Source organism: Chiloscyllium plagiosum, chromosome 25 (assembly GCF_004010195.1).
Source record: "Chiloscyllium plagiosum isolate BGI_BamShark_2017 chromosome 25, ASM401019v2, whole genome shotgun sequence".
NCBI lineage: Eukaryota > Metazoa > Chordata > Chondrichthyes > Orectolobiformes > Hemiscylliidae > Chiloscyllium > Chiloscyllium plagiosum.
Window position 1 is genome coordinate 13,812,092 of NC_057734.1, and position 23,648 is coordinate 13,835,739.

Sequence of the window (23,648 nt, forward strand, 5' to 3'; positions counted from 1 at the left end):
ACCCATCTGGTTCACTAATGTTCCCCTTTAAGAAACCGCCACCCTTACATGGTCTGGCCTACATGTGAATCTTAATTTCTCTCTGGTTGATTAGAAGTGGACAAGAAATGTTGGCCTAACCAGTGACACCCTCATCTCATGAATGAATTACAAAAAATTTGGTTTGCAAGAACTGAAAAATGTTTCAAAAATAATTAAGGCTCGAAATTGTATGATAAAGAATTTAGGACAAATACAGCCATTTTATTTTACCTCCTTGAAAATTTCCTAAAGCTTATGACAAAACTTTCAATTTCCACTTGTGTGATCCTGCTGTGTACTACCTTGTCACACTTGGCAATAATGATAATTGTACTTTCAAATTAGTAAGGACTTAAGGCATTTCTAAAAGGTATGATAAGATACTCTATGCACTGTCTTTGTTAAACACAGCTCAATTTTGGAAGAAAACATCTATAATTGTCAACAGTTCAGATGGATATAATATGACAATTCCATACATTCTTTATTCTACTTGATTCTTTGACTACCTGATAATATTTAGTGTGACCGTGTAAAATGTTCTTGTATGCAATCAAACTACTGAAAATCTGATGGCAAAATAATGAAGGGCATTTTTATAATAATTTCCATGTTTTGAATTTCAGAACCACTCATGAGTTTCTTTTTGGAGCATTGGCTGAACTAGTAGACAATGCCAGGTAAGATTTTTTTGTTGAAATCCGTAGGTGTTATTCCTTTCAAATTTATTACCACCTTTGAAAAGATCACAAGTAAGATTTGTGCAGGTCTTTTGTAATTGTCCTTTCCATTCTTACTCTATGAATTTAATATCATTGAGCTAGCTTGGATTCTTTATTTCATTTAGTGCTTATCCAAATGAGAAACATCAGTGAATGAAACACACAGGACTGAAGAAATTCAAGTCTGACAGTTTCTTTGTAGGGTGAAACGGTGTTAATGTTTTGAATCCATTATGAATTCTTTGGGACTCAAATAAATTAATACACTTTGTTCACTTGTGTGCTTATTAAGATTGAATTACATAAGGGTTTGTGGAAAACTTTCAATGGTCTGCGAGGCAATGTAGATGTGGTCTGTTGCTATAATAACATTCCATCAGTTGTTCTTCAACGGACGCAGCTGAAGGAGTTTCTTGTCAAACCTTGAAGTTTGCCTGATGGACTTCTCAATGAAATACGAGTAAACAATCAGTGGGATTGAGGCAGCTCTGGAAATCGATCAAGCGTGACCTTGAACTGACTGAAAATCCTGAAAAAGGGGATAAGAGGCACTGGAAATGAAATTTTCTAAGGCTAGACTGGTAAAGGATAGAAAAGAGCCATCCTGTTGGTCTTGTCCATGGGTCTGGTATAATGATCAAGGCAAGTTTGAGTAAGCAGTTGAAACTGTGGTCCCAGTTACTGGTGGTGTCCTAATATCAGACATGCTGCATTTTTTGGCAGTATGTCAGTGATGTTCCAGCATAGATGGTGAAAATTTTTTAGCATCTGGGCTGTCAAGCAGCTGGTGGAGGTTAACTTCTTAAACTCCCATCTGTAATCATCACATCTAACCTCTGGAAGAGCAGGGCTGCGTTGTGAAGTATTCAACAGTCTGAACTTGCCAGTGTTATCTTTCAGCTGAAAGTAAAATTTAAAATTCACTCTTGTTATACAATTTCATGGTCTTTAATAGGGGGGAGCAGCTGAACTTTAGATTCAGAAATATAAATGTCCAAACAATTGATACAACTGAATTTTACGTTTTGGCTAAGTTTGGTTGAATTATCCTTGTTGCAAAGTTGAGCAAGTGTTCTTGACATTTTTTTGATGTACTCCCTGCTTTAATTGATGTTTGACCTCTTGTAGTGAGTATCATGTCTTTTTCTGCCCATCCTACCACATGCTGTTTCTGGAATCACTTGCCATTCATTGGATATCCTGGTATCGTCCCTTGCTCCAGTGAGGTCTTTAAGAAGCCAATTGTGAAACTGGGTAGCTGCTGTCAGTCTGGTACTAACATTTGTCTCAGTCATGGCAGACAGGAGGAAAATTGGGTGCTGGAGGTCATGTTAAATGGGTTGGTGCACAGGTGGTATGTACTTTTATTTCTTCCCTGGACTAGCATGGAGACCATGATATTAGAACATGCCACCCAAGTTAGACGTTGTCACCCAGGTTAAAGTGCTCTCAGCCATCTGGGGAATGCACAGCACTGTAGGAAGCAGGTCAATGTCCTCCACTCTGCCAGGTCAAGTGCCACTATCTTTGTTGCAATACCTCTCACATTGTGTATCTCTCCTACTGTACCCATGAGCTGGGTGTGTGTCTGAGAGTAAACAGTTTCCTTGCAGCAGCATTGCAATGATAGTTGGCTGTACTGTATCAAAGTGCAAAAGTGTTTGAAGTGGTTTGGAAATGTCCCACGCGTATTCTTAGAGTCTGGCACATGGGATTATGTTTAGCGTGGGAATGTGTTGCTGGAAAAGCGCAGCAGGTCAGGCAGCATCCAGGGAACAGGAGAATCGACGTTTCGGGCATAAGCCCTTCTTCAGGAATGGGGAAAGTTTGTCCAGCAGGCTAAGATAAAAGGTAGGGAGGAGGGACTTGGGAGAGGGGCGTCGGAAATGTGATAGGTGGAAAGAGGTCAAGGTGAGGGTGATAGGTCAGACTGGGGTGGGGGCGGAGAGGTCGCCTTAGCAGAGTGGGAGAGGATGTTGAAGTGGTTGACCACAGGGTGGTGGGGTTGCTTGGTGCGTATCCCAGAGATGTTTTCTGAATCGCTCTGCAAGTAGGCGGCCTGTCTCCCCAATATAGAGGAGGCCACACCGGTTGCAGCGGATGCAGTAGATGATGTGGGTGGAGGTGCAGGTGAATCTGTGGCGGATATGGAAGTTTCCTTTGGGGCCTTGGAGAGAAGTGAGGGGGGAGGTGTGGGTGCAAGTGTTGCACCTCCTGCGGTTGCAAGGGAAGGTGCCGGGAGTGGTGGTTGGGTCGGTGGGGTGTGTGGATCTGACAAGGGAGTCGCGGAGGGAGTGGTCTCTACGGACAGCTGATAGGGGAGGGGAGGGAAATATATTCTTGGTGCTGGGGTCTGTTTGGAGGTGGCGGAAGTGACGGCGGATGATGCGCTGTACATGGAGATTGGTGGGGTGGTAGGTGAGGACCAGTGGGGTTCTGTCCTGGTGGCGGTTGGAGGGGCGGGGCTCAAGGGTGGAGGGGGGGGGAGTGGAGGAGATGCGGTGGAGGGCATCGTCGACCATGTCGGGGGGGAAATTGCGGTCCTTGGAGAAGGAGGCCGTCTGTGTTGTGCGTATTTTGAACTGGTCCTCCTGGGAGCAGATGCGGCGGGGTCGAAGGAATTGGGAGAATGGGATGGCGTTTTTACAGGGGGCAGGATGGGAGGAGGTGTAGTCCAGTTAGCTGTGGGAGTCGGTCGGTTTGTAGTAGATGTCCGTGTTGATTCGTTCGCCTGAGATAGAAATAGAAAGGTCGAGGAAGGGGAGGGAGGAATCTGAGACTGTCCAGGTGAATTTGAGGTCGGGGTGGAAGGTGTTGGTGAAGTGGATGAACAGTTCAACCTCCTCGTGGGAGCCCGAGGCGGCGCCGATACAGTCATCGATGTAGCAGAGGAAAAGGTGGGGTGTGGGGCCAGTGTAGTTGCGGAAGATGGATTGTTCCACATATCCTACGAAGAGGCAGGCATAGCTGGGGCCCATGCGGGTGCCCATGGCTACTCCTTTCGTTTGGAGGAAGTGGGAGGATTGGAAGGAGAAGTTGTTCAGGGTGAGGACCAGTTCAGTCAGTCGTGTTTAGCGTGGACTGGTTGAACCAAAGGGTTTGTTTCCACACTGTATGACTCTATGACTCCATGTCTGTGGATGTAGGGTGCCCTAAGAAATGGATGCTTTGAGTCCACAATGGAAGTCATTTTGAGCAAACAAAGAGTTGAACGCTCCAAGAATCTGCTCTGGTTTCCACATTCCTGAGGGCTTACGCCCAAAGTGTCAACTCTCCTGCTCCTCTGATGCTGCCTGACCTGCTGTGCTTTTTCCAGTGCCACACTTTTAGACTCTCCAGCATCTGCAGTTTTCTCTTTCTCTGTATTACATCTGCAGCCAGTTTATGCGGCGTGTTTGGTTAGATCAAAACCAGTAGCGAGTTGGGCTGTTAACAAGGTATTTGACAAGCAATACAGACCATTTGTTGGAATCTTGCTGCTACCAATAGAGAACCTTGTCATAGTACTTGAGAAAAGCTTACAAAATGTGTGAAGCGCTCTTGTGGCGCAGTGGCAATATTCCTCCTTTTTGCGAAAGAAGGTTAATGTCCTATCTTCTTCGGTGTCTTAACATGATGAAACAGGTTGGTCAAAATAACTATACATTATTGTGAGCCTGAAGCCATATGAGTGTGAAAACACCTGACCTCAGAAGCTAAGCAGATTCAGTCCTCGTTAGTATTTGGTGGGGCTTTTCTGGTACATTGTTAGTGTCTCTGTGCCTGAAACAGAAGGCCCAGGTAAAGTCCTGTGTGCTTCTAACACATTGAACAAGTTTGCATAAAAAGTATCTTCTAGATGACCTTGAATCTTGTGATTTAACCTTGCTGAACATCTCTCCCAATTCTACTAGACAGCTTGTCACAGCCCACAGTAATCAGCATTTGGTAAGATTCTGCCCATGGTAGATCATATGGAGTGGCATTCTATATTGACTAATTCATTATAAAAGGGGCCTTTTTAACCAAATAGGTTTGAGAGAAACTGTTATGCGGCCTGTTTCAAAGGAACTGGGAGTCTTCCCTTCTGGTTATTCATATGTTTGCTGTTTATGGAAATTTTGCTTGCAGAAATTAGCTGTTGTTTGGCTGCATGATGATTACGGTTCAGTGTCATTGATGTTGCATAACAGAGACATTCCTATGTACTAAAGTGCTATGCAATTGCAGAAGATCCTTAACTCTAATGCGTTTTCCCCCCATTATTTTGATTTGGTTATTAAGTAAAAACCTGTCCACCCGGGCCTTGCATATGCTTGACGACCTAACCTTTACAGCCCTCTGTGGTACAGAATTCCACAGATTCAATACCTTCATAAGAAATTCCTCCTCTTATCTGACTCTGAGATCATGCGTTCTGGTTCTAGATTTTCCCACAAGGGGAAACAACTACTCAGCCTGTCAAACCTCTTAAGAATCTTGTATGTTTCCATATGGTTGCTTTTTACTATTCTAAACACCGGTGAGTACAGGCTCAACCTACATGACCTCCCCTCAAGAAAATCCCTCCATAGCCAGGATCAACCTTGTTAACCTTCTTTGGACTACCTCCACAGGCAAAATATCTTTCCTTAGATAATGGGACCAAACTGTTCATTCTTTTTTAGTGTCCTAACTAGTGTCTTAAATAATTTGAGCAAAACTTCTGTATTTTTGTTCTCCATTTCCTTTGAAATAAAGGCTGGTGTTCCATTTGTTTCCTTTAATACTTATTTAACCTGAATACTAGCTTTTTGTAATTTATGCATAAGGGGCCCCAAATCTCACTGTGATGCACCTTTTTGTATTCATTCTCCATTTATCTAATACTGAACTTTCATATTTTTACCCAAGTACATAACAGATTTTCCCACATTGTTCCATCTGCCAATATTTTGCCCACTCCCACTTGTGATCTGTTTATATTCCTTTAGCGACTCTCATCCTCAACAGTTTTTAATATATATTAAAATATTTTATAAATACTGAACAAGTCAGAGCACAGCAGCACAATGAGATGTCTGGATTACTATTTTAGTCACTGCCCAGGATATTGTCAGTTTCAGTAATGGCATGATACAGTGCTTCTTTACCCCCAGAAGTTTCAGCTTAAACATGCCTAATGGTGTGCCAAAATTTATGTTGTAGATTTGAAAGAGATATATTTTTTATCCTTTATCTAAAGTGATGTAACAATTATTCTTCATCTATACCTGGCAAATGAAATTGATAGGAAATGATTTTAACCATTTTTTAAATTTCATATTTGTATTATGTCCTTTTAAATAAAACATCCTATTGCACTATACAGCATGTATCATCAAATAACATGTGGCCTCAAGCGACATAAGGAGACATCAAGGCAGGAAAAAAATGGGTGAAGACTTCAGTTTTAACTGGTGTCTTAAGAGAAAAGAGATGTTTAAGGAGAAATTTCCAGTGCTAAGGCCCTGTGAAGCTGAAAGCATGGCCACCCAGTGATTAAAACTGGCTATGTTTGAGGCCAGAATTGGGTTTTGGGACTAGAAGAGATAACATAAGTAGGGATTTAATGATCGTGGTGGGTTAGAATACAAGAATGAGAATTTTAAAACATGTTCTCTGGTTAATCAGGGCCAGTGTAGAACATCAAGGCATCCACGAAGGTAACCTGGTATAAGTTAGGATCTGAGCAACAGGGGCTTGGTTAAATATGATGCCATGTTTGCAAACAATCTAGTTCAGCCTCAGCAATTGCCAGGGTGAGAGATTGAGTGTAGCGATAAGGGATTAGTGTTTGTAATTTTAGGTAAGAGTGTTTTTGGTAATGTGAGACTAGCAGAAATCTTTTAGAATGATTCAACATGGGAGTTCTGGGAAAGATAAGTAAGCATTTGAGAGGCAACAACACATTCAAAGACTTTGGAAAGGAAGGGATATGGAATAACAGTTTGTAATGATATTGTTACTTTTGAATAGAAAGTGATAGCAAGAAGTTCATAATTGGTTGCTGAAAAATACACAAGAGCATCCTATAATTTTTTGTGTGTGGGAGAAATGATGTTACTTTTTTCTATAACAGCACTGTTGATTATATGGAAAATATGCCTGCCTGAAGTACGTTTCTTGATATTTTGCTGTAACCTGCCAAACCCCTCATATTGCTGCTGTCGATTTCATTATTTAAGGCCTAAAGCACTAGTGAAGGCTTTTACTCACTTTCTTCTTGTATATTCTGCAGCACTTTGATCTTTAATTTGCTGGTTTTTGCTGTGGGTGAGCAATCGTAAGACTTCTGAACTGATTTTTGCCTCAGCTTATGGCAGAGTAATTTATTAATGCAAAGTCTATTGATTGCTTAAAGTAAACAGTCTATAACTTTTCCTTTCACCAAGGAATGTATTTTAAACAGTTTCACGCTGTGTATCTTGTTGAATCTTCCTGCATTAGCTTTAATTCTTTTCTGGAATGTATAAAACCATCAATATCTGAATTGTCTTATATATGGTTTTACTAGATATTGAGTCTGAGGACCCTTGATTAAAGAAATGTGATTAAATGTAAACAAGGATTCTTCTTTGGTTCAATTGATGAAAAGGAGCTGAATGAATCTGACGCATGTTCTGATATTAAACAGGTGTGAAAGTAGGAATGTAAAATCAACTCATATATTTGGATGGCAGAATGGAAATCAGCCAAAGTTTGTCCTTCTGATAAGCACTCCTAGAGTGGAAGACAATATCAGACATGAATGTGATGGCATATCACTGGCTGGGCCAGCATTTATTGCCCATACCTAGTTGCACCTCGAGAAGGTTTTGGTGTTAGTGAGTTTTCGGAAGATTTTTAGCTCAGGTTGAGGTGTTGGTGTGCTGCCTTCTTCAAACACTGCAGTCTATGTGCCGTAGGTTGGACCCCCACCCCCAATGCTCTTAGGAATGGCTATAGCCTCCGTATGTTAATAAGGAGGACTTTACAGCGTCATCTAGGATTGTTCCTGCAAAAAAAAGTAGAACATAGAAGAATACAGCACAGGAACAGGGTCCACAATCCACCATGATGCAATTCTAAACCAATCCCATTTGCTTGCACATGGTCTCTCTCCCTCTAACCCTGCATGTTCATGTGTTTTTCTATATACCTCTTAAATGTTGCCATTGTATCTGTTTCTACCACCTCCCTGGCAGTACTTTCCAGGCATCTACTACACTCTGCACAAAAACAAATTGCCTCGCACAGCTCCTTTTAAATATTCCCCCTTTCACTAACCATGTCCCCAGTATTTGACATTTCCACTCTGAGAAAGAGAGTCCTGACTGTCCACCTATCCATTGCCTCTCATAATTTTATATACTTCTATCAGGTTGCCCCTCAACCTGTGATGCTATTGCAAAAACAATCCAAATTTGTCTAATTGCTCCAACTCAGGCAGTATCCTGGTGAACCTTTTTTGCTCCCTCTCTATAGCCTCTGCATCCTTCCTATAGTGTGGTGATCAGAACTACACAGGATGCTCCAGTTTTGGCCATACTAAAGACTTATACAGTTGCAACATGACTTGCCAACTTCTATACTTCATACCCTGACTGGTGGCAAACATGCCGTATGCAGCCTTTACCACCTTATCCACTTGTGTTGTCACTTTCAGAATGCTTTGGACTTGCACTCTCTATAGCAATGCTCAAAAGAGTTCTGCCAGTTACTGTGTATTTTTCTCTTGCATTTGACATTCCAAAATGCGTCACCTCACACTTGTCCTGATTAAACTCCTATCCTCTGCCCAACCTGCCAACTAACGTTGAGGCTATCTCATTGAATGTTTTAAAGGCAAAGGTAGATTTTTGAACAGTAAAGGAATTAAGGGTTATGGGGAGCCGGTGGTTAAGTGGAGCTGAGTCCACAAAAACATCAGCCATGATCATACTACATGGCAGAGCAGGCTTGATGGGCCAGATGGCCTATTCCAACTCCTATTTCTTATATATCCTCCTGTATCCTTTGACAGCCTTCCACATTATACACAACTCCTCCAGTTTTCATGTCAGCTGCAAACTTACTAATCAGACCACCTATGTTTTCATCCTTGCGGAACACCTCTGGTCAAGGGCCTCCAGACAGAAAAATCTAACTTGGCAACTAAGTTAACAACTGTGATTTATGCTTCTGGGCCAGCCTATCACTAAAGCCCCTTATCAAATGTTTGAGTAAAGTCCATGTCGACAGCATCTAATGCTGGACCCTCATGAGCCATTTTGGTTACTTAAAAAAACTCAATCAAATTTGTGAGACAAGACCGCCTCCAAGACATGACATAATTCTCCTTAATCCTACTTGCCAAGAATATTTCATGGCTCCTTTTAGCCCTCCTAACTACTTGTTTAAGTTCATTCCTGTTCTTTTTATATTCCTCAAGGGTATTGTTTGATTTCAGTTTCCAAAACCTTACTTATGCATTCATTTCTTTTTGATTAATCTTTCAATATCTCTTTATCATCCTCAGTTCCTGAATTTTGTCATCCTTAATTTTCATGGTTAGAGGGACATGCTAGTCCTGAACTCTGATGAACTGGCCTTTAAAAGACTCCCATATATGAGATGTGGATTTACCCTTAATCAGTCGCCCCAATCTAATTTCTCTAATTCCTGTCTTGACCAGATGGGCCACTAGGTTGAGAAGTGGCAGATGGCGTTTAATTCAAATAAATGTGAGGTGCTGCATTTTGGGAAAGCAAATCTTAGGACTTATACACGTAATGGTAAGGTCCTAGGGAGTGTTGCTGATCAAAGAGACCTTAGAGTGCAGGTTCACAGCTCCTTGAAAGTGGAGTCGCAGATAGATAGGATAGAGAAGAAGGCATTTGGTATGCTTTCCTTTATTGGTCAGAGCATGGAGTACAGGAGTTGCGAGGTCATGTTGCGGCTGTACAGGACGTTGGTAGGCCACTGTTGGAATATTGCATGCAATTCTGGTCCCCTTCCTATCAGAAGATGTTGTGAAACTTGAAAGGGTTCAGAAAAGATTTACAGGGATGTTGCCAGGGTTGGAGGATTTGAGCTATTGGGAGAGGCTGAACAGGCTGGGGCTATTTTCCCTGGAGCGTCAGAGGTTGAGGGGTGACCTTATAGAGGTTTGCAAAATTATGAGGGGCATGGATAGGATAAATAGACAAAGTCTTTTCCCTGGGGTTGGGGAGTCCAGAACTAGAGGGAATAGGTTTAGGGTGAGAGGGGAATGATATAAAAGAGACCTAAGGGGCAACTTTTCCACACAGGGTGATATGGGTATGGAATGAGCTGTCAGAGGAAGTGGTAGAGGCTGGTACAGTTGCAACATTTAAGAGGCATTAGGATGGGAATATGAATAGGAAGGGTTTGGAGGGATATGGGCCGGGTGCTGGCACGTGGGACTAGATTGGGTTGGGATATCTGGTCGGCATGGACGGGTTGGACCGAAGGGTATGTTTCCATGCTGTACATCTCTATGACTCTATAATTAGCCTTGGCCTCCAATTCAGCACTTTAACTTAAGGACCAGTCTTGTCCTTATCCATAACTAACAGAAAATGTATAGAATTATGATCACCTTTCCAAAAATGCTCCCCAACTGAAACTTTGATCACCTGGCCAGCCTCATTCCCCAGGTCTAGTGTGGCCCCTTTCTGAGTTGGACTATCTAAATAATATTTCAAGAAACCTTCCTGGATGCACCTAAAAAAAATTGTGCCCGATCTTAAGTCCCACACAATATTGGGGAAGCTGAAATCACCCACAACAATAACCCTGCTATTTTAATATTGTTCCTCAAGTGGCCACAGTTGACTAGATACAAGTGAGGCTTGGAGGACGGAGATAAGTTTAATAGCATGGACTAGATTAATGGATCGAAAACCACATGAATAATAGGCTATGGCTAGTGGTACCTCACTACTTGGAATCTATGTTAATAGGGATATGGGCCAAATGCTGGTAAATGGGACTAGATTAATTTAGACTATCTGGTCAGCATGAGCACTTTGAGCATATTTCAAAGACTCTGACTGTAATTTGGGGAATGTGATGTTATTTATTTTGAGGGAAGAATAAAAAGATCACTGTTTTTAAAGTTGTGAGGTTCTTAGCCTTCTACAAGAACACCGTTAAAATGCAGGTACAGAAAGTAACTAGGCAGGCAAGAGACAGTATGTCAAACTTTATTGCTGAAAAGTTTGATTATGTGAATAAAAAAGTCTTGCCAGAGTCTCTCTTTGCTGAGATCATACTCTGAATGATATGTACAGTTTTGGTTTTCTTATGTAAAGAACTGGTAGTTATAGCAGAAGTTCACTGGATTGATTCGAGATCAGAGAGTTCTCTTATAATAAGTGCAGGAATGAGTCTTAGGCTTTTTGGAGTTTGAGGAATGAGAATTGATCCCATCAGTATGTAGGGTTGAAGGGTAGACACTGAAATTGTTTCCCTAGAAACTTGAATTAGGGGATATGGTTTTCTAATAAAAGATGAGTTATTTAAGACTGAGTTTACAAGGAATTTCAATACTCTCAAACGTGCACCTTTGGAATATTCTCTCCCAGGCGACTTAACCTTTAATTATTGTGGATGTACAAAACTGAGAGATTAGTTTTTGAATTCTTAAATCTTCAAAGGTACTGAAGGTCTGAGTGAAAAACTGAACTTGAATGTCAGTTATAATCTTACTGATTTGTAAAAGAAGCTTGAGAAGTCATTTGCCTATTTCTGTTAAGTTTTTAAATACTCATTAAATCTCATTCAAATCTTGTTTTGAGGCATAATGCCAACTTGACTCCAATGCCTGCTTTGCCTTCCAGTTGTGGTTGAAGATGTATTTCAGCGCTAACCTCAAGTTGTAAGTTTGCTCGCTGAGCTGGTGGATTTGTTCTCGGACATTCCGTCACCACACTCGGTAACAGCATCAGTAAGCCTCTGGTGAAGCTTTGGTGTTCTGTCCCACTTGCTATTTATCTGTCTCTGTTTGTGATGGTAGATGATATCATTTCCTGTTCTGTTTCTGAGGGGTTGGTAAATGGGGTCCAAATCTATATGTTTATTAATGGAGTTCTGGTTTGAATGCCAGGCCTCCAGGAATTCCTGTGCGTGTCTTTGTTTCGCATGTCCCACGATTATTATTCCAGTTGAACTGGTGTCCCTCTTTGTCTGTGGCATTCAAACCAGATCTCCATTAACAAACATTTGATTTGGATCCCATTTACCAATCTCAGAAACAACTGGAAGTGATATCCCCTACCGCAACAAACCGAGACGCACAAATACCAAGCAGGACAGAACATCAATGCTTCATTGGAGGCTCACTGATGATATCGAGCATGGTGACGAAACGTCTGAGAACAAATCCATTAGCTCAGTGAGCAAACTTACAATCTGATGCGTAACCTAATCTATAAATCTTCTCCAAAATCTCAAAGCACTAACCTGTCAGAAATTAAATAAAATTGCATGTTTAAGGGATTAAGCGTCTTTTCTTCCTGTTTTAATTTTTCTTCCTGTTCCAATGCCAGTAGTAAAAATCACAATTATAAATTAAACATTTTGAAAATAGTGGAAGCACAACCCTATTAGTATTTAAAAAGAGAATTAAACAGATTCAAAGTTGGGATAAAGATAGGATATAGGAACAGAAATATATCACTCTGCCCACCCCTATCTGCTTTCTGTAAAGACTGTTCCCTCCATGACTCCCTCGTCAGGTGCACACACCCCCACCAACCCACCCTCACCTCCCAGCACCTTCCACTGTCACCGCAAAACCTGCGCCCAGACCTCCCCCCTCACCTCCATCCAAGGCCCCAAAGGAGCTTTCCACATCCAAAGTTTCACTGCACTTCCACACATGTTATTTACTGTATTTATTGCTGCTGATGCAGTCTCCTCTACATTGGGGAGACTGGACGCTTACTCTGAGTGCTTCAGAGAACATCTCCAGGGCACCTGCAGCAACCAACCCCACCGCCCCATGGCTGAACACTTCAACACCCCCTCCCACGCTGCCAAGAACATGCAGGCCCTGGGTCGCATCTATCGCCACTCCCAAACCATCTGGCGCCTCGAGGAAGAACGCCTCATCTTATGTTTCTGGACTCTCCAACCCCATGGCATCAATGCGGATTTCACCAGTTTCCTCATTTCTCCTCCCCCACCTTATCCCAAATCCAACCTTCCAACTCAACACTGCCCTCATGACTTGTCCTACCTAGCCACCTTCCTACCTCTCCTCACCCTAGGCTCCCAGCCTCATTCCTGATGAAGGGCTTTTGCCCAAAATGTTGATTTTCCTGCTCCTCAGGTGCTGCCTGACCTGCTGTGCTTTTCCAGCACCACACTCTTGACTCTAATCTCCTACACGTTCGCCTACACTGCCCATCATGTCTGCTCTATCATTCAGTGAGATCATGGTGGACCCCATAATCCTCAACTCTACTTTCCTACCTTTTAACTCCATAGCACTTGATTCCATTGCTGATTAAAAGTCTGTTTATCTCATTTTTCTTGAAATGTTGATCCGCCTTCTGTGTTTTTTCTCAATTAGCTACACTTTCAAGTTGACCATTATTGAAAATGTTGAGAGAAATTAATATATCTTCTAAATTCCAAGAAATACAGGCCCAAATAAAAATTGCTGTGAGATCCCTAGAGAGGATATTGCAATACTTGACACCAGTTGCATAATAGAAAGTCTGTTTCTACCTCAAAGCTGCTTTTTATCCACAGTTTGCTAACAGTAATGCAGTAGTGTGATTGAAAGGATATGCAACTTTGGAATCTTGAAAGATTTTAATCTTTGGTGTGTTGGCCATTATGTCCTGAACTTAATTCTTCCATTAATTATTTATTTCTCTGTTAAATTTTATAGGGATGCAGCTGCTACAAGAGTGGATATTTATACTGGTAAGTTACAGAGATGCTATCACTTTGTTTTATTTAAATTGATCAAATGAAAGAAGTGAAAATCCTGAAATTAGGAGTTGACTGTTGAAATGCAAGTCTACTCTCCGTGTTATTTCCCAAATCTCAAGCTCAGATTTTTGTCATGCTGAGTTGAGGTACACAGAGACTGGGAGTTTCTAAGTGGAAAGAAAAATTATCTTGCAGCTGTCCCTTGGCTGCTTTCCAACATCTGAGAACAGGTTGTTGAAAACTGGCAAACATATGAAAGCAGGTCTACTGCCTACGCAGTCAAGCAAGAAATTTCATGTTGATTCTGCTTTGAGAAGCAGATGCATGATGGCTCTCAAAAGCACACTGTGTACACACCAGTTTCATGTCTTGTCATTATCTAGGTCTTGGTTGCATAAAATCTGCACTTGAATGGATGAATATCACACCACAAAACAATTATATATCCATGTACACAATAAGTTGTATAAATAGAAGCGCAAGTTAATGTCATCCGAGAACTGAATTATTCAGATCTTAACATTTGTGTGAAGTCTGATGGCACAATTCAGATGAGCACTTTCTGCAGTCAGTGTGAGTAAGGATGAGACATTTAACTTTTTAAATGTCTCTCGCGCAATTTTGTTATGCTCTCTGTTCATAATCCAATCATATTGAGTAAGACCATAAGCTGTATGAGCAGAGGTGGGCCTTTCAGTCAACTGAATCAGCTCCATCACTCAGTGAGATTAAGGCTTTTGCCTTTTGGTCGCAACTCTTGAATCCCTTATCGACTTTTTAAAAAAAAACTCTCACCTAAGCTTCAACAGACCTCTGCGGTAGAGAATTCAGCAGATTTGCCACACTCTTCGAGAAGAAATCTCTCTTTATCTGTTTTAAATGTGTGATCACTTATTCTAAGATTATGCCCTCTGGACCTAGACTCTTCCACTTGGAGAAAGTACATCTCTACATCTACCCTACCTGATTCCTCTAAATAAGGCTGCCTTTTGTTCTTCTATATTCCAAGAAAAACTCAACTTTGGACAGTCCTTCCATACCTGATATCAGCAAAGTGTACCTTTTCTGTACTGCCTCCAATGCCAATATAGCTTTGCTTAGATTAGGGGACTGAAACTGTTCAGGTATTTCAGGATGACTCTTACGCCATGCGAGTGCCAGACAATGACCAGAAGAGAACCTAACAATCTCCCCAAGACTTTGAATGCGGTCACTGAATCTCCATCCATCAACTAATTGAGGATTGTCATTGATCTGAAACTTAACTGGACCAGTCGTACAAATACTGTGGCCACAGCGTGATGGGAATTTTGTAGCAAGTAACTCCTCAAAGTTTGCCCACCATCTCCAAGCATCAATCAGGAAATTACTGGAATATTCTTCACTTACCTGGATAAGTGCAGCAGCAATGATATTTGAAGCCGCTTACTATTCTGGTCTAAGTCCACCTGAATGGCACTCAGTTTACCATCTTCAACATTCATTTCTGTTATCAGTGGCACATGTTGGCAACAATGTTTACCCATCTACAAGATGTATTGCAACATCAAAGCTCCTTTGACTACACCTTCCAAACTTGTAATCTCTACCAGAGGGATACAGGGCAGAAGGCACATGAGAAAACAACCACTTGTAAGTTCCCCTCCAAGTTACACAGTATCCTTACTTGCAACTATTTTGTCATTCCTTCATGGCTGGCTCAAAAAAAAGGAATTCCTTCCTAACAAAACCATGAGTGCAATAGTTAGACCATAGCAATTCACTGTTGCCTTCTGCATAACAGTTGACTTTGTCTGTGATGCTGGCATCTCATTAAAACATTTTTAAAGTCTGAAAAGTGGTCATCATGTTCAAAACTTTTAATCTCCATTCTAATAGAGACTTGTGACATTTGCTGTCAAATTACTGTGCTTACCAATTCCATCATCTCATTTAGTCCTCACATACTGACCCCGGCAAGCCTTTCCCTTACCCCATGCCTTTCTCTTTTAGTCTATCTCATTTCATAAAGATTTTTGTTTTGTTCCATGATGATTTTATTTAAAGCTAAAAATCACACAACACCAGGTTATAGTCCAACAGGTTTAATTGGAAGCACACTAGCTTTCGGAGCGACGCTCCTTCATCAGGTGATCACCTGATGAAGGAGCGTCACTCTGAAAGCTAGAGTGCTTCCAATTAAACCTGTTGGACTATAACCAGGTGTTCTGCGATTTCTAACTTTGTACACCCCAGTCCAACACCGGCATCTCCGAATCATGATTTTATTTAAAGAAGGGACATTCTCCATCATTTTCTGGTGGTTGAAGTCCACGATACAAATCGCCTGTAACTTGCCATTGATCACACTAAATTGACAGCACTGTTCAGCAATGGTGGTTATTCTGGGCATGTCATTCTGGTACTTTTTGAGGTGAAGCCCCAAATCATATTGTTCCTGTTACACGCTTCATGTTGACACTTGGATAGAAATATCTATGTATATTTTATGTCCCCAGCTAAAGTTCAATGTCTGTTTTTCAGTGCGAAATGTAGATTTGCGAGGAATGTTCATGCTGTGTTTTCTGGACGATGGAGCTGGGATGGATTGCAGTAAGTAAACATCATCCTGATGCGATGCATGAAGATAGATTCAGATCATAAGTATGATTCAAACAAAGATAAAATAAGAAATGGGGACTTTTTTTGCAAAACAACTCGTTAAGGGTGTTAAACCACATTGTATATGTTTGCACTTCTGCTGAGGGCTAGGTTCTAGAGCTCCACTTTACTGCCAAAATGAAGGAAGGTGGAGAATTGTTGCCAAGAAAACAGGAAATTGGAAGACAGTTTCTGGTTGCCTATATATCATCGCTTAAATGCTTGTAATCTACCGTTCAAACTAATTCTGTGTTTTCCTTATCCCAGGTCATAATTTTTTTTCAATTCTTATTTTTAACAACTTGTAGTGTCTGATAGATCATTTTTGGTATGGTTCTGTACAGTAGGAATTTTCAAAATTGCAGTCTGTCAACTCTGTTTTTATTTGCACAATGCAACAATATAAATTGTTTCCATTATAGTTGCATTAATTACAATGAAGATAGGAACATTTCGTGAGCAATTGAGTAGGCTTTCTAGAATTGATCTTGAGTGCTGGGGAAGTTAATAAAGTTCAGAAAATGTAAGGATTTCTTGCAGTATTTTTACACCAATAAAAAAATTAGAATGTATATGATTAAAGAATTATTTTACTCTTATGTAGCAATTAACAAAATTAATCTCTGCTGTTGTTATTTTATATATTTAATTTGCTGCTAGAGGTTGATAAAATGATATAGCTGTGGGAATCACTGTCGACCTTTGGTCAGATTATCTCATCTTTTCTGTTACTTTGAGTAGTGTGCCAGATATATCTATTATTCTGCATGTGAAATACTCTGCGATGTTGCTCAAAAAATGATTTACAATTTCACCATCATTGTTATCATGGCTGCTTTGTTCAGTTCACTTAAGGTTTATGAAGTGATATTGCTCCCAATTTATGCTTCAAATTACTCTAGCCTTAATCGATTTTAGGCTTTGTGCTGAATCTGTCATCTAAGATTGGAACATACTGATCTCCCAAAATTCATAAGTAAAACCGAACAAAATATTTTCCATAATTACAATAGTTTAGCATTGTGACATTGTTTGGCTGATTGGATACGAGAACACTTTGGGCAAATTACATTTCTTAGCAAATTGCTTATCGCAATTTGGCTTAACCATTGCATCTCGAGTTTGAAAAACTGTATCATCGGTGTTTAAAATGCAAGTTTTGGTTCAGCAGAAATTTTTTTTAAAAATCATCTTGTCATGAGTGTGAGAACGATGGTGACTGGCAAAAATCTTGTGCTGTTGGAATCTGTCATATTTGTTGCTTCGTCTTTATTTTATGGGCTCTTCCTAAATTGATTAAACTTTCTTCCTGACAGATGAGGCTGCCAGTGTTATCCAGTTTGGGAAGTCTGCCAAAAGGACTCCAGAATCTACACAAATTGGACAATATGGAAATGGACTCAAGTCGTATGTTTTCAATTTTCATTGAATTCATATTTTTCTTTATAATATTGTCTACCTCTTAGTGAATCAATCACTAGATTATTGACATAATGAATAATAACTTCAATATTAATGATAGGGATTTTTATTCTCATTGTTTTTTCACAATTTGAACATGTTAACAGAGGGGCAGTTAAAGGTTTCGAAGCAAAATTTCTCGTAACAGTCCTGCTTATTTGAAGGTTTTGATCCTTTTCCTTGGAACTTTTTTAGTCAAACACATGGAACTTGCCAAGCTTCAACAAAATTACCACTGTACAGAAAGGCAAAGGCAAAATGCTTCCATTGGGACAGCACCTTTTTAATGTCGACAACGTTCCAAGTTTTTTTATTAGTAGGTGTAGTGGAGTTAGAAGCAGGTTTTAGTATTTAATATGAATGGGTTGGTTCAGGTGTTTATCCATGTAATGAGAAATTGGGATGAGTGATTAAAAACTTGGCTAAAGGGAAAAAGGTGGAAATAATTTGGGAGTTCCAAAGAGCAGATCAAAGTAGTTTAACACCTATTTTGTGCAGAGGAAGTGGGATTCAGAACCAAAGGGTATGGAAGTGAACAAAACCTGAAGGAAATTGCAACAAAGCTTGCTCACTTGCAATCTCTATTGCTTTCAAGGGCAAGGATAAAATGTTGTGAGAGCATTGTCATCTCTAAATGCCAAACTTTATTCATTGACAGAATGTAGCCATTGCTGGCTAGGGCAACATCTGTTGCTTTTGAAACAGAAATGAGCTGTCAACTTAACCTTTTGCAGCCTGAGGCATAAGAATAGTGCTGTTAGGAAGGAGTTCCGAGATATTTTGATCCAGCAACAGTAAATGAAGAGTGATAGGTTTCCTAGTCATGAAAGTTTATGCCTAGGAGGAAAACTTGCAAAGTGGTGGCGTTCCTATATATTTTCTGCCCTTGTCCTAACCTGCTTGGAAGGTTGGTAAAAGTTGTTGCAATACAGCTTGTAGATGGTGCACACTGGTGCCACTGCATGTCATTGATTGAAGTTGTTGGAAGAGGTGTCAGTTCAGCAGCCTTCTTTGTTTTAGATGATGTTAAATGACTTGAGCTGTATTCATACAGGCAAGCAGTGAGTATTCCATCACACTCTTGCAGAGTTTGTGCCTTATAATTAATGGGCCAACTGTGAGGAGTCAGGAGATGGGATAGGTGCTGCAAACTTTCCTGTCTCTGACTTACTTTTGCAACCATAGTATTTAACCACAGTATGTGGTTGGTTCAGTTAAGTTTCTGATCATTGGTATTCCCCAGGATGTTCATAGCGAGGGATTGTTGCCTATAGGAGACTACCCTGAGGAAGTCTTGCAATGATATCCTGTGACTGAGAACATTGATCTCCAAAAAAGCAATATTGTTTTTTTTTCCCTAGGTATGATTCCAACCAGTAGAGATTTTTACCCAATTCCCATTAACTCGACTTCTGCTAGAACTCCCTGATACCTCACAAGGTCAGATTCTGCTTGAAGCTAAGGGTAGCCCTTGCTTCCTTATTGACTTAAGCCCTTTGGACCATGAATATGTGACAAGATTTAAGAGGTGTATTTTGACCTTTTTTTAATGAAGAGAGGTTGAATCAGATGGCAGGCAGTCTGTTCTAAGCCAATAAAATAAACAGCTTGAGAGGCCTTGACGGTTTGCTTTTGAAAGTTGGAACAATAGAAGCAGCATGAATGGGTGAAGTCAGGCTCCCATGAAAATAGAGTTTTAGTTTTAGCTTTTAGTAGTTGCTGGAGTTGGAAGTTGGCTGTGGGAGCTGTTATGTCTCCCTGTTGCGGCAAAATGCTTGTGTTCTCTCAAGTTTTCCAGTAGAGTTAAAGTTTGACTAATTCTTCTTTCTTATGCTTCAGTTAAATACAGACAAAAGAATAAAGTGTGTTTTGCTTAAAGCCAAGTGTAACCAGTCAAATTACATCTGGAACACAGCACCTTATACTTGTCTTTAAGTGAGAAAAAGTTAGAGTCTAGGCTATCTCCTTGATATATTCAAAGGTTGTTTGGTCTGGCCAATACATTTGGAACAAGGCTAAGATGAGGTTGGGCTAAGAACCCAAACAGCATGTCAGTGAGCAGGGTATTTTTATGTAAATGCTGTTTTTGCACTGTCATTGACAGCCATCATATTGTTAATGATTGAGAGTAGATTTGGGTATATAAATATATTTGCATAGCATCTGGATTGGGGTTTGCTCACTGAGCTGGAAGGTTCCGTTTCATCACCATACTAGGTAACATCATCAGTGAACAGTCAACAACAACGTCCATCCTAGGACAGGCCAAACAGAGAGAGACACAAGAATTCCTAGAAACATGGCATTCCAACCGGAATTCTATGAACATTGATTTGGACCCCATCTACCATCCTCTGAGAAAAATAAGTGGAAAAGACATCACCAAATGCCCAAAGAAACCAAAGCATTTAAATAGCAAGCGGGCCATAAGACAAGCACTTCACTGGAGGCTCACTGATGATGTTATCTAGTATGGTGATGAAGCGTCTGAAACCAAACCTTATGGCTCAGCGAGCAAGCTCACAACCAGAACCTCAACCTGAGCTACAAATCTTTTCAAAACTTGTTATTTCCATAGCATGGTTGTTATTATAAGTCTTGAGCAATAATATCATAATGTAAGTATTCAGACAGCAACATTTTGAGGAGACTGACAATTACCACTGCCTCAGAGCACCTCTGGTATGTATCAGACTTAGTCTTTTCTTGGATTGGTGAATTATTACAGAAAGTTCACACATAACCTGGCCTCCATCCTGGTACCCTTACATCTGCTATTGAAAAAGGTCAGCCTTAGAAATGGTCTTGTAGCCGAAGCATAGCCTTTAGGGAAATGAAGAATATGCTTCTTTGGCTTCGGCCGATGAGAATGCACATGAGCCCAGATAGAGGAGGAGGAGGATTTGGTGTGATAAATCTTGGGTGTGAGAAAGTTCCACCAGTACCTTTTACTGATGTAAATTTGTAATAGTGACAGATCATAAACCTCTGCTCGGGCTACTCAGAAAGGACAAAGCCGTGCCATCCGTAGCTTCAGGTTGAATTCAGCATTGGGCTCTTACTCAAAGTGCATACAATTACAAGGTGGTTCAATGTCTGGGAGGCCAAGTAGCAAATGCTGATGCATTGAGCCACCTCCTGCTGGTAGTTATGGCACCAGTGATGCTGCAAATGGAAGAGTTTGGACACACTTCCAGTCACCACTGACAGTCTCAAGACTGCGGATGCAAAAATATCCAATCCTGACAAAACTAAAACAGCTGGTGGTGATGGGAAAACAAAAGGGCCTTCACAGCCAAAATTGAAATTTCTTAACTTCTCATCAACATCTTAGCTAGGCCATGTCTGGTGGCCACACTAGATGAGGCATTTCCACGTTGCTGGGGCAGGGTTCAGAGTACCAACGAGGACAAAAATTACAGTTAGCCATTCATTTGTGGGAATGGCCAGGTAAAGCCTAGACTCATTTACAAATCAACTATGCCAGCACTTACATGGGCTCAATGTTCTTAGTCTTTGTGGATGCCCACTCAAAGTGTTGGATGTGCATAGAGTTCATCCATCAAACGCAGGGATGGTGATTGAAAAACTGCGAGCATCTGTGGAAGTGTTGATCCACAGATAATGGGCCATTGTTTACCAGCAAAGAATTCGAATATTTCCTGAAGTTGAATGGCATTCGGTATATCAGGGCAGCTCCGTACCATCCATTGTCTAATGGTGGCTGAAAGAGCCATCCAAACTTTGAAAGAAGGCTTAAGGAAACAGTCTACAGCTTCACTCAATATCAAACTGTCCCAGTTCCTATTTGATTTTCAGACTACCCCTCTTGCAATTACAGGGATAGCTTCAGCACAGTCGCTAATGGGGACAAGACTGCACCAGGTTAAATTTGATTCTCCCAGACCTGGAAGTGGCGGGGAAACGCAGAAACGGCATTAGGAACGCTATTGCCAGACACTAGACTTCTCTAAGCGAGAGTTATAGTTTACTTCAGGGACAAGGTTTGGTGGCGAAACCATGGAAGCGGCCCTATAATGGGCAAGAGGCATGGTCAAAGCGAGGTCAGGTCAGTGACGTGCAAAGTTCGGGTAGGTGAGGCTGTCCTGAGTGAGCACATGGATCACGTGAAAGTCATAAATGGGGCAGGAGAAAAACATGCCTACTCCAACAGAACAGCCAGACAGGCCGTCAGAACCCATGGGTTCTCCCCCTCTGTCGAGCATCAAAAAAAACTTGGAATCTGAGGTGGACACAGCAGATGTCATACTTTAAATTAGATTAGTTACAGTGTGTAAACAGGCCCTTCGGCCCAACAAGTCCACACCGACCCGCAAACCACCCAGACCCATTCCCCTACATTTACCCCTTCACCTAATACTACGGGCAATTTAGCATGGCCGATTCACCTAACCTGCACATTTTTTGGACTGTGGGAGGAAACCCACGCAGACACGGGGAGAATGTGCAAACTCCACACAGTCAGTCACCTGAGGCCGGAATTGAACACGGGTCGCTGGCACTGGGAGGCGGCAGTGCTAATCACTGTGCCACCGTGCCGCCCACTCTCAACTCTTTTTCTGCCTGAAGAAGAGAATGAATTTCTTCTGAGTTGCACTGGGCACAAGAGGCAGGCTATATTCTGATACATGCTGCCTGTATCTGAGGCCTAGTTGGAGGAACTGGACCCAGTGTGATGATGCCCCAGGAGATGCTACAAGAAAAAGAACAGGTCTCTGTCCCAGACTTAGAAGGGGAGGGGTTTAGTGATTGTAATGAGGTCAGCCGGGTGGACCTCATAGAATGAATTCCCTTTACTGGGGTGGTTACCTGGCACAAGGGATGAACTCGGATTTCACCAGTTTCCTCATTTCCCCTCCCCCCACCTTGTCTCAGTCAAATTCATCGAATTCAGCACCGCCTTCCTAACCTGCAATCTTCTTCCTGACTTCTCCGCTCCCACCCCAGTCTGACCTATCACCCTCACCTTGACCTCTTTCCACCTATCACATTTCCGACGCCCCTCCCCAAGTCCCTCCTCCCTACCTTTTATCTTAGCCTGCTGGACAAACTTTCCTCATTCCTGAAGAAGGGCTTATGCCCGAAACATCGATTCTCCTGTTCCCTGGATGCTGCCTGACCTGCGCTTTTCCAGCAACACATTTTCAGCTCTGGTCACCTGGCCCAGTCAGGGAGCCCTGGCTGACGTGATAACAAGAATGTCAAGTTCTGTTTACTGTAAGAGCTGGCTATGAGGAAGACTAATCCAGTGTCAAGTACTATGCAAAGATCTTGGTGATGGGATACCAGCCTCTGTGGAGGTATTTCATGGTTTAACAATAAAAATTGGTCTACCAGTGTTGTCCACTTCCTTCTAAACTAATGCTGAAACAATGTGCTTTTCTCCATTTGGCTATGACAGATGTTGGGTAATATATCATTGAGACTGTTTGAGTCTAAAGGCTGTTATTTAGAATAATACCATTATTAAGAATATTGCCTATGGGGGATCCAAGATGGCGGCGACCCAGTAAGACTGAGTCTATAGTGCTCCTCCCAAGACTTGGGTACAGTGGGTCACCCACCCCCTACCAAGCTCACCAAATCATTTATAATAGTTGTGTAATTTAATTAGTTGTGTAATATTACATTTAAACAATTTAATCCTCAGTAAAAATGACTAAAGGGAAGGGAGCCCACAGCTCTCAGCAAGCAGGAACCCCTCCCCCACCCTCTCCAGCTGCAGCAGAGGCGTCCACAGCCGCCCCGGGGGACTTGCCAACAGTAACAAGCCTTGCAGAAATGATTTCCAAGCTGGATTCGAAGATCGATGCCTTTATTGCAGAATCCAGAAATCGTTGGGACTCGCTCTCGGCC

At 41.5% G+C, this 23,648-nt stretch overlaps 1 protein-coding gene across 1 annotated transcript in view; it reads left to right on the top strand.

Annotated features, from left to right (window-relative positions):
• Positions 1 to 23,648, top strand: part of morc2 (MORC family CW-type zinc finger 2) — a 93,340-nt gene that overhangs the window by 14,040 nt on the left and 55,652 nt on the right. Inside the window, exons 2-5 of the mRNA XM_043715548.1 lie at positions 648 to 701; positions 13,627 to 13,661; positions 16,194 to 16,262; positions 17,627 to 17,717. Of these exons, the coding sequence (XP_043571483.1) occupies positions 648 to 701; positions 13,627 to 13,661; positions 16,194 to 16,262; positions 17,627 to 17,717 (249 nt within the window). The remainder of the gene's footprint in view (positions 1 to 647; positions 702 to 13,626; positions 13,662 to 16,193; positions 16,263 to 17,626; positions 17,718 to 23,648) is intronic.